Here is a 10880-nt window from a genome sequence, read left to right on the forward strand (position 1 = left end):
GTGGTGTTGGAGCAGCGTGGTACTCTGGCAGGGCTTCGCCAAGCGTCGCGGGAGGAGGAGGAGGTGTTGGGGAGGGGGGCTGCGCCTTGGATGTGGTGTGGCTGCCCTCCCACCTCCCCTATATTTATAGGGGCAAGGGAGAAGGGGGGCGGCCCCCTCCAGATGGATCTAGAGGGGGGCGGCGGCCAAGGGGGGAGGCTTGCCCCCCAAGCCAAGGGGGGCGCCCCCTTTAGGGTTCCCCCAAACACTAGGCGCATGGGCCCTAGGGGGTTTGGAGCCCAGCCCACCTAGGGGCTGGTTCCCCCTCCATATTCAGCCCATAGGGCCCTTCGGGGCAGGTGGACCCCCGGAACCCTTTCGGTGGTCCCGGTACAATACTGATAAACCCGTGAACACTTCCGGCGACCGAATAAGGACTTCCCATATATAAATCTTTGTCTCCGGACCATTTCGGAACTCCTCGTTACGTCCAGGATCTCATCCGGGACTCCGAACAACATTCAGTAACCACGTACAAACTTTCGCTATAACCCTAGTGTCATCGAACCTTAAGTGTGTAGACCCTACGGGTTCGGGAATCATGCAGACATGACCGAGGCATCTCTCTAGCCAATAACCAACAGCGGGATCTGGATACCCATGTTGGCTCCTACATGTTCCACGATGATCTCATCGGATGAACCACGATGTCGAGGATTCAATTAATCCCGTATACAATTCCCTTTGTCTACCGGTATAGCACTTGCCCGAGATACGGTCGTCGGTATACCGATACCTTTTTCAATCTCGTTATGGCAAGTCTCTTTACTCGTTCCATAACACATCATCCCGTGACCAACCCCTTAGTCACATTGAGCTCATTACGATGATGTCTTACCGAGTGGGCCCAGAGATACCTCTCCGTCATACGGAGTGATAAATCCCAGTCTCGATTCGTGCCAACCCAACAGATACTTTCGGAGATACCCGTAGTGCACCTTTATAGCCACCCAGTTACTTGTGACGTTTGGCACACCCAAAGCATTCCTACGGTATCTAGGAGTTGCACAATCTCATGGTCTAAGGAAAAGATACTCGACATTAGAAAAGCTTTAGCAGACGAACTACACGATCTTGTGCTATGCTTAGGATTGGGTTTTGTCCATCACATCATTCTCCTAATGATGTGATCCCGTTATCAATGACATCCGATGTCCATGGTCAGGAAACCGTAACCATCTATTGATCAACGAGCTAGTCAACTAGAGGCTCACTAGGGACATGTTGTGGTCTATTTATTCACACATGTATTATGATTTCCGGATAACACAATTATAGCATGAACAATAGACAATTATCATGAACAAGAAAATATAATAATAACCATTTTATTATTGCCTCTAGGGCATATTTCCAACACAACTTTCCACCGTTCCATTTATTATGACACGCTTCATCATTGTCATATTGCTTTACATGATCATGTAGTTGACATGGTATTTGTGGCAAAGCCACCGCTCATAATTTTTATATATGTCACTCTTGATTCATTGCACATCCTGGTACACCACCGGAGGCATTCATATAGAGTCATATTTTGTTCTAAGTATCTAGTTGTAATTCTTGAGTTGTAAGTAAATAAAAGTGTGACGATTTTCATTATTAGAGCATTGTCCCATGTGAGGAAAGGATGAGGGAAGCTATGATTCCCCCAAAAGTCGGGATGAGTCTTTGCTTTACAAAAAAATAAAAGAGGCCAAAGAAGCCCATTCAAAAAAATGAGAGAAAAGAGAGAAGCGGCAATGTTATTATCCTTTTACCACACTTGTGCTTCAAAGTAGCACCATGATCTTCATGATAGACAGTCTCCTATGTTTTCACTTTCATATACTAGTGGAAATTTTTTTCATTATAGAACTTGGCTTGTATATTCCAATGATGGGCTTCCTCAAATTGCCCTAGGTCATCGTGAGCAAGCGAGCTGGATGCACACCCACTTAGTTTCTTTTTGAGCATTCATAAACTTATAGCTCTAGTGCATCCGTTGCATGGCAATCCCTACTCACTCACATTGATATCTATTGACGAGCATCTCCATAGCCCGTTTATACGCCTAGTTGATGTGAGACTATCTCCTTCTTTTTGTTTTCTCCACAACCACCATATTTTATTCCACCTATAGTGTATGAAAGCTCATGTATTGCATGAAAGTTGAAAAAGTTTGAGAACATCAAAAGTATGAAACAATTGCTTGGCTTATCATCGGGGTTGTGCATGATTTGAATATTTTGTGTGATGAAGATGGAGCATAGCCAAACTATATGATTTTGTAGGGATAAGCTTTCTTTGGCCATGTTATTTTGAGAAGACATAATTGCCTTGTTAGTATTCTTTAAGTATTATTGTTTTTATGTCAATATTAAACTTTTGTTTTGAATCTTATGGATCTGGATATTCATGCCACAATAAAGAAAAATTACATGGATAAATATGTTAGGAAGCATTCCACATCAAAAATTCTGTTTTTATCATTTACCTACTCGAGGATGAGCAGGAATTAAGCTTGGGGATGCTTGATACGTCTCCAACATATCTATAATTTTTGATTGTCCCATACTATTATATTATCTGTTTTGGATGTTTTATATGCATTATTATGCTATTTTATATTATTTTTGGGACTAATTTATTAACCTAGAGCCCAGTGCCAGTTTCGCGGAGATTTTTCTTCACGATGATTTTTTAGCTTTGCGGAGAAGGAATACCAAACGGAATAAAACCTTCGCGATGATTTTTCTTGGACCAGAAGACACCCTAGAGACTTGAAGACTAAGTCAGAAGATCCCCGAGGCGGGCACAAGGGGGTAGGACACGCCCCCTGCCTTGTGCCCCCCCCCCCCCCCGTGACTCTCCTAACCTAATTCTTCGTCCTATATATTCACATATATTCCCAAGCCTCCAGAAGCATCCACGAAAACACTTTTCCACAACCGCAACCTTCTGTTCCCGTGAGATCCCATCTTGGGGCCTTTTCCGGCATCCTGTCGGAGGGGGATTCGATCACGGAGGGCTTCTACATCAACTGTATTGCCCTTCCGATGAAGCGCAAGTAGTTTACCTCAGATCATGGAGGGCTTCTACATCAACTGTATTCTCAATACCATGTTCTCCTCGATGTTCTTGGAGATCTATCCGATGTAATCTTCTTTTGCGGTGTGTTTGTCGAGATCCGATGAATTGTGGGTTTATGATTAGCTTATCTACGAATATTATTTGAATCTTATTTAAATTCTTTTATGCATGAGTTGATATCTTTGTAATTCTCTTCGAACTATTGGTTTAGTTTGGCCAACTAGATTGGTTTTTCTTGCAATGGGATAAGTGCTTAGCTTTGGGTTCAATCTTGCGGTGTCCTTTCCCAGTGATAGTAGGGGCAGGAAGGCACGTATTGTATTGTTTCCATCGAGGATAAAAAGATGGGGTTTACATCATATTGCTTGAGTTTATTCCTCTACATCATGTCATCTTACTTAATGCGTTGCTCTGTTTTTCATGAACTTAATACTCTAGATGCAGGCAGGAGTCGGTTGATGTGTGGAGTAATAGTAGTAGATGCAGGCAGGAGTCGGTCTACTTGATATGGATGTGATGCCTGTATTTCATAATCATTGCCTTAGATATCGTCATAGCTTTGCGCTTTTCTATCAATTGCTCAACAGTAATTTGTTCACCCACCATATTATTTGCTATCTTGAGAGAAGCCTCTAGTGAAACCTATGTCCCCCGGGTCTATTTTCCATCATATAAGTTTCCGATCTACTATTTTGCAATCTTTTGCTTTCCTATCTATAAACCAAAAAACCCAAAAATATTTACTTTATCGTTTGTTTAGTTTTATCTATCTCTATTAGATCTCACTTTTGCAAGTGATCGTGAAGGGATTGGCAACCCCTTTATCGCGTTGGGTGCAAGTTGTTTGATTGTTTGCGCGGGTATTGGTGATCTGTGCGTTGTCTCCTACTGGATTGATAGCTTGGTTCTCTAACTGAGGGAAATACTTATCTCTACTTTGTTGCATCACCCTTTCCTCTTCAAGGGAAAAACCAACGCAAGCTCAAGAAGTAGCATATGTTTTTTATTATCCCATTAGTGGCCCTACATCCTTGTGTGGGATACCATGCTATACTATCTGGGTTATCCGAGATGATGGATCGTTGTACAGAGACCTGAACACCCCTTTAGGCCCTACAATTATTTGACTCTGTAGAGTCGCACTAAGGGTGAACTTACTAAGGGTGATTCCTCGTAGTTCACTCCCAATGATGACTTTGCAGCGCAACACATCTAGTGTGACCTTATGAAAGGTGATTCCTCATATACCACTCTCGACGATGTCTCTGTCATGCAGTATATCAAGTGTGAATCTATCGAGGGTGATTCCTCGGGTTTTCACCTTGATGTTATGGAACTGAGTCCCGACAACCCCAAATGTTAAAGACGGGTCGGCCCCAAGGGTACCCGTGAATGATTCACTGTTGGTGGAACAACAGGGTAGGTAGAAACCACCTAGGCGAGAGGTGGGCTTGGTCCCAGGTTGGTGTTCGTGGATATTTCATAATAACATGCTTAACGAGGTTGGATATTTGATCTGAGACTGCCATTGGCATATACGCACTAACCGCCGCGCGGGATAATGGTATATGGGGACCTCGGCATCGTACATTCCTTCTAAAAGCTTTCCAGATGTTATAGTTCAGAGATGCGGGCTGGTTATTGGGGTGGGCTGGTTAGGCCTGCTTGTGTACACAAAGGCGCCCCTGGGCCTCGGCTAGTCACGCAACATGCAGGAGTGCTTAGGGTGATGGGCCCATGACCTCTTTGCACTTAGGATTTAGATTGACGTGTTGACCTCTCTGGGGAGCCTAGGTTGGTCTACAACGTGTTGATTATCCAAGCCTGGGCATTACCTAGAAAAGTGTGTCTGGTTAGAGGTAATGAAGTGTATCGGGTAACGTGGTGCACCCCTATAGGGAACTAATCTATTCGAATAGCCGTGTCCATGGTAAAGGATGACTTGGAGTTGTATCCCACTTTTACAACTAAAACCGGATACTTTTTAAAACATAGCCAGATAAGAGACAGATACCCCCGGAGATCGCTTTCCCCAGGGAGACGAGGAGAGGATCTCTGGGCAGGTTTATTGCTACATATGTACAAGATGATATCATATAATGCTCCTCTCTTCTATTGCTGCAAGATGATGGTTGCAAGAAGATGTAGTCTTCGATATGATGAGCTTATCCCCCTTATGTTGATATTTTTGCAGTTTAGTCCATAGATACTACCCCATTCCTTTGATACCGATGCATATCTAGTGTAGATCTGATGTAAGTCTTGCGAGTACTTCGGATGAGTACCCACGGTTGCTTTGCTACCCTTTTCATTTAACCCGGTTGCTGCAACAGTTGGTAGAAATGTGGATGCAGGTTACCCCAGCGGAGCGTACTATGTGGAGACCGACGACCAAGAGTAGTCCGGAGGTCCCAAGCAGAAGGCCTCGCCTTTCGATCATAGTGTCGTTGTTTTGCCCAGCCTTCGTAAGGCAAAACTTCTCTAACTATTTATGTACTCATACAATATTTTCTTTGATGATTTATGTATTATGGGTCCTCGTGACCCGGGCTTGTAATATGTTGTTTTATGTTTATCTTCTGTGTCGCAGAGATTGTGTTGTGATATTGACGTGAGTCACCGTTCGTGATCGTGCATGATGTGTGTATGATTAGTGCACGGTTATAAACGGGGGCGTCATGGGCTTTGACACTAATCCACTCCTTGGAGGCTTCAATGAGGTTCCCCACCCCCTCAACATGCCGCTGCTTAGTGGTAAAAACTTGGTCCCCTATTTGGGTGGCGACGATGTTGTGGAGTCGTGTTACTCCTTAGAGGCATCGTCCGAGATAACAGTTGCGGAGGGTGATGTTTTTGGTGGTGGCGAATGGCGGCTCGGATTCAGTTCTGACAAGTCTCATGGCTGCAAGAGTGGAGAGTCCCTGTCGGTGCCGCTGGTGGGTTGCCACCCTCGATTCTGGGCAAGAGGGGATCATCGTCCCCTCTTTGGTTCTATCTTGTCGCTGAGCCAATGGCGGCGTTGGTGCTTCATCGGAATTTGGCCCAAACTTGGAGGTCACGTGAAGACATTTGGTTTCAGGTCCTTCAACGCCTTAGAGCATCTCCAGCCGGCCCCCCAAGAAGCCCCCCAAGAGCATTTTTTTTCAGCGCCGGCAAACAAAAATCGTCCCAGCCACGCCCCCACGACCTCACTTTTCACCGGTTTTCGCAAAAAACAAAGCCGGCGAGCCCATCCCACACCCAGGCTATCGGGGGGCAGCTGGGGGGACCGGCGCTTTGTTTAAGCGACGCGATTGGCCCACGTCAGCCACCCATCCCCCTCTCTCTCCTCTCTTTTCTCTTTCCTTCTGCCCCCACGCACACACACCGAGCCGCATGCACTCTGAGCTGCACGAGGAGGCGCCGTGGCCGGAGCTCGCCCGCACCCTCCTGTCCGGGGCGGAGCTGCGCATGGTCGGGGAGGAGCTCGCCAGCGCTTTTCTGCGTTGGCCGAGGCGGAGCTCGCCCGCGCCCTCCTGTGCGTGGCCGGGGCAGAGCTCGCGCGCGCCAACACGTCCTGCTCGCCAAGGTTGGAAAGGGCGTCCTGCTACCTTCGTTGGCGTCCGCCGCCTCCCCGCACCATGGCCTCGTCTCCGGCCGTCACGCCTGCCCCCGCGCCACTCCTCTGCACCGCACCCGATGCGGCCCGCACATGTCGTGGCCCGCAACTCGCTCTCCGGCCATGGCCTGCAGTTGCCTCGCGTCGGCGTATCCCGCCCGCTCTAGCCGCTCGCCCCATGTGCGTCCGCGTGCTTCCCTCGTCGCTCTGCTCATCGCATTGACCGCGTCGTGGCCGGCCACCGAGCCGCGCGCGCGCTCACCACTGGTCGGCGTCCCCAAGCAGGAGCAGAAGCACCGTCCCCGCGAGCGCCTTCGACGCTGCCGAGGAAGCCCAGCGCCCACCTCCGCCTGCTCGCGCTCCCGCTGGCCGGCGTGGCGGACGGGCCGGCGCCGGAGATGCCATGGCGGAAGGAGGAGGAGTAGGCAGCGGCGGAGGCGTAGCAGACGGAGTGGCCGAGCGCGTCGTCCCTTCAGCGTTCGTCGTGCTCACCGACCTCGGCCCCAGCTACATGGGGGGCGCCACGAGTGGAACAAATTTCACCCCATGCCAAATTTTTCGCCGGCAGCCCCCCAAGCGGCGAAAAAAATGCCTCCTGGGGAGGCTCAACGGCTGGAAATGCTCTTAGCTTTCCTTGTGTATGTCATAGTCTATGGCGAGGCCTCAGTGTGCATGTTTCTTTAAACTATTACCACATCCATCTGCGGACAGGGGGGACTAGTCCTCTAACATGGATGTGAGAGCCGACCATCCAATGGTATCCGCATACATTTCAAATCGGCTAAACAAACAAGATGAAATTCATGGAAAATAGATGATTTCCATACAAATCAAATGAAATTCATTACATTCTAGACTTCTTAAAACTAAATCGTACTCTAACCTGGTCTAAATTACCACCGACACCCATTCCCCATGACCATCCGGTTATGAGCCTCGGGAAGTGAAGCTCCAGCTCCGCCTCTGCAACCTACAAGTGGCTAATCAGCCGACAAAGATGAGGCCACAAGGCTTAGCTTCAGCAAGAGAGCAAGAGTGGTGGCCTTGACACAAGCGTCGGCTCCTTCCCATGCTCTACTCTGCCTCGCTGCCAGCGGCGCTGACGAACGCGTCGACGTCGTTGTGTCATGTCGTGGCCGCAAAGCCACCGGCCTCTTCACTACCGTCATCGGGCCCGTAAACTTCATCCGCCGCCTCATCGATCTTCTTGTAGGCGGCCTCTAAATCCGCATGATACTGGCGCTAGAGCCAGCAGTCGCGATGGATGTCACAAGCGAAGCGGTAGGAGTCCAGCAGAGCCTCTTGCTCGCCAACGTCCACATCCGACGTGATGGCCGCGCCGACGACGAGTAGCTCCTCCGCGCACCGGTGCTCGTCAAGGCGGAGATTATAGGCCTGTACAGGCATGCGCCTGCTGAAACACGGCCTCCCGCTCCTCCAACACCATGTTGGTGTAGTGAGCATGGGCCTTACCCATGGTGATGCCGGCATAAGATTATAGGCCTGTACGGGCATGCGCCTGCTGGAACACGGCCTCCCGCTCCTCCAACACCATGTTGGTGTAGTGAGCATGGGCCTTACCCATGGTGATGTCGGCATAAGATTATAGGCCTATACGGGCATGCGCCTGCTGGAACACGGCCTCCCGCTCCTCCAACACCATGTTGGTGTAGTGAGCATGGGCCTTACACATGGTGATGCCGGCATAAGCCGGTGAAGGCACCGGCTCAGTCGTCGGCCGCCTCTGCCATTGGAGCCTCCACAGCACCTGCCTCCTGTGAGCCGGCAACAATGGCGGCGGTCTTCCCTTCTGTTCAAAAGAGGTTGTCCCCCAGATCTTTGGAGCACATCAAGGCCATGGCATGTGTGGTGACAAATCTTTGGAGCTCATGAAGGGTTTAAATAGTGGGCAAAGGGTTGGCAAGGCAAAGAGGTCAGCAACCGTGAGCGGCAGCAGTCAGAATCAGGCTCAGGTTGCGCCTTTTCTCTAAAACAAAATACAAGTTCAAATATTCTATGTACAAAACTGTTTATTGTGCTGTTTTGATATTTTAGCCGTCTAGGGCATCAAACCAATCGGCACGAGACAGAGCAACTGACCAACAATGATATCGATCGGGAATAGAATAAAGGTACCACTGCACTTTATTTTGATCTTATTTAATTAACATTTCCCACTTAGATTCAAAAGACATGCTTACCCTACTGAAATCTTAAAAAATAACCACAAGAGCACAAGTCAAAAGTAAAAGCAGAGAACCGGGCAACATATCACATATGAACGAAGGCAAGAGGCACATCTGTAGCAAACTAGCTTGGGTATTCAATAACAACCATGACAAAATATGAAATAGTTCGCTGAAAACAGTTGTACTAATTCTGGCTTCAAGAACACTGGAACATAGAGCAGATCCAACTTGGAACAAAAAACTCAACATGTCATCCACTAAGATATTCTAAGCAGCAACCTCCTTCTTGAGCTTGGCAAGCTCTTGCCTGATAGCACCACCCCTCTGTTCATATGAAAAATGACAGGGTAAGCAGGTGAAAAAAGCAATGCCCTAAACCAATAAACCAGATGGTAGTGAGTGAAATGCCTCACCTTAATCTTAGCCAACATGACCTTGAACCTGTCAAAGTCATTCAGCGATGCTCTTCTCTTCTGGACAACAAGCTTCTTACCCCATGAGCTGTTCTCCCATTTGGTTTTCACATCTACAAAATGGCACCACAAACTCAAATAAGCATCAACAGAACAAATTCCAAATGTTGCAGGTGTGGGCACCACAAGATTGACCATTACCAGCTTCCTCCATGGCCTTGATCAAAGTGGCCTTCTTAGGGATACGCTTGATGTCAATCTTGATGTCGGTCAGCGAAAGACGCTTGAAGTTCATCTGGCACCTGACCATATCGGGAGCATCCACAAGTGCCTGAATGCACCAGAGTAATGTCAAATTCAATACTAAAAGAGCCACAACATAACTAACCAGAACTAGAGCAGACTGCTAAACTCTGCTTGCAAGAGCACATGATAACCAGTAACAAACATATGTAGAGAACTTTTTTAGAGGCAAACATAAATAAACACATTGATCTTGCAAGCAGTGCATTTTACAACCATTATCTCGGTAAACAGAACTGTCAGATAACCCCAGGTATTGTTCTATACATCACCCCAGTAAGTGCACTGAGCGCAGAAGCTACAGCTAATCCTATGTAAACCAACTGAACAACTTCTAGGACATGCCACTCATAGAATTCTATTTGGTGTTTCATCAGAAGCTAGCTAATAACAACATTTCAAAACCGAAGCTAGCTAATAAAACTAAACAGATTTATACATTTCTTCCGCAGAACAACCGAAAGCACAAGGTTTCTTACCAACAAACAGAACATGGCTATAGAACTCTAGATCTACTACCCCACATGAGTGCTTCGGAATTCCAACCAGCAAGACTCGGCACTCACCCGGTTCTGGTCGACAACGTCAACGATGACGACGAGGCGGCCGTAGTCCTTGCCGTAGTTCACCAGGGCCACCCGCCCGATCTCGACGAACCTCTTGAACGGCTGCACGCAACGCACAAACAACGAACCTCGTCAAAACACGCGTCGCTGAAAAACCTTTCCTGAGCAGCACAGAACCAAAGCGGCCGATCCACGTACCATCTTTGCAGCGGCTGCGGCGGTGGCGTGGGGCGAGACGGCGAGGCGAGGAGACGGGTGGGCGGGCAGAAAGGCAAGAGGAGCTAGGGTTCGGCGGCGAGAGCGGATTATAAAGGCAGCGTGCAAGTCCCGGTGAGCCCGTGGATCGTGACGCGAGCTCTCCTAGCCGTCCGATGCAGGTCAGAGAGTTTCTGGGGGGGTTCTGGGCTTTTGAATGAATAATGGGCCTGGTAGAGTCGTCGTTCACCCTCTCTATTGGGCTAATGTGCAAACAATCCAAATTAGGCCTGGCCCATGAAGTAGCAGTCTAGGCAGGCAGGACCAAATCCTCAATCGCTTAAAAAAACCGAAAAAGATAATGCCCACATGTGTGGGCGTTTGTACCTCGCCCATTTGTTTTTGCACAAATCTTGACATGTTTTGTCAGATCTTTTTATGCCATGTAGGACTAGACTGGTGTGATGGCGTTCATCCAGTCGCGTTCACGTTCGCTTTACCATGC

At 48.3% G+C, this 10880-nt stretch overlaps 1 protein-coding gene across 1 annotated transcript; it reads right to left on the reverse strand.

Annotated features, from left to right (window-relative positions):
• Positions 1-8955: 8955 nt before the first annotated feature.
• On the reverse strand, positions 8956-10536 carry LOC123127734 (60S ribosomal protein L14-1). Its single transcript, XM_044547547.1, has 5 exons — positions 10379-10536; positions 10181-10282; positions 9513-9642; positions 9312-9424; positions 8956-9222 (listed from the first exon to the last, which is right to left on the reverse strand). Exons 1-5 carry the CDS (start codon positions 10379-10381, stop codon positions 9166-9168), a joined length of 405 nt encoding a protein of 134 aa, XP_044403482.1. The 5' UTR covers positions 10382-10536; the 3' UTR covers positions 8956-9165.
• Between the last annotated feature and the right edge of the window lie 344 nt (positions 10537-10880).

The sequence above is a fragment of the Triticum aestivum genome, chromosome 6A (genome assembly GCF_018294505.1).
Source record: "Triticum aestivum cultivar Chinese Spring chromosome 6A, IWGSC CS RefSeq v2.1, whole genome shotgun sequence".
In the NCBI taxonomy this organism is placed as follows: Eukaryota; Viridiplantae; Streptophyta; class Magnoliopsida; order Poales; family Poaceae; genus Triticum; species Triticum aestivum.

What these genes read in the sequence shown, in the direction of transcription:
- LOC123127734 (XM_044547547.1), bottom strand. An exon ending in ACGTTGTCGACCAGAACCGG is followed by an intron (nt 9,643 to 10,180) that starts GTGAGTGCCGAG and finishes TGGTGCATTCAG; the next exon opens with GCACTTGTGGATGCTCCCGA. An exon ending in TCATGTTGGCTAAGATTAAG is followed by an intron (nt 9,223 to 9,311) that starts GTGAGGCATTTC and finishes TCATATGAACAG; the next exon opens with AGGGGTGGTGCTATCAGGCA.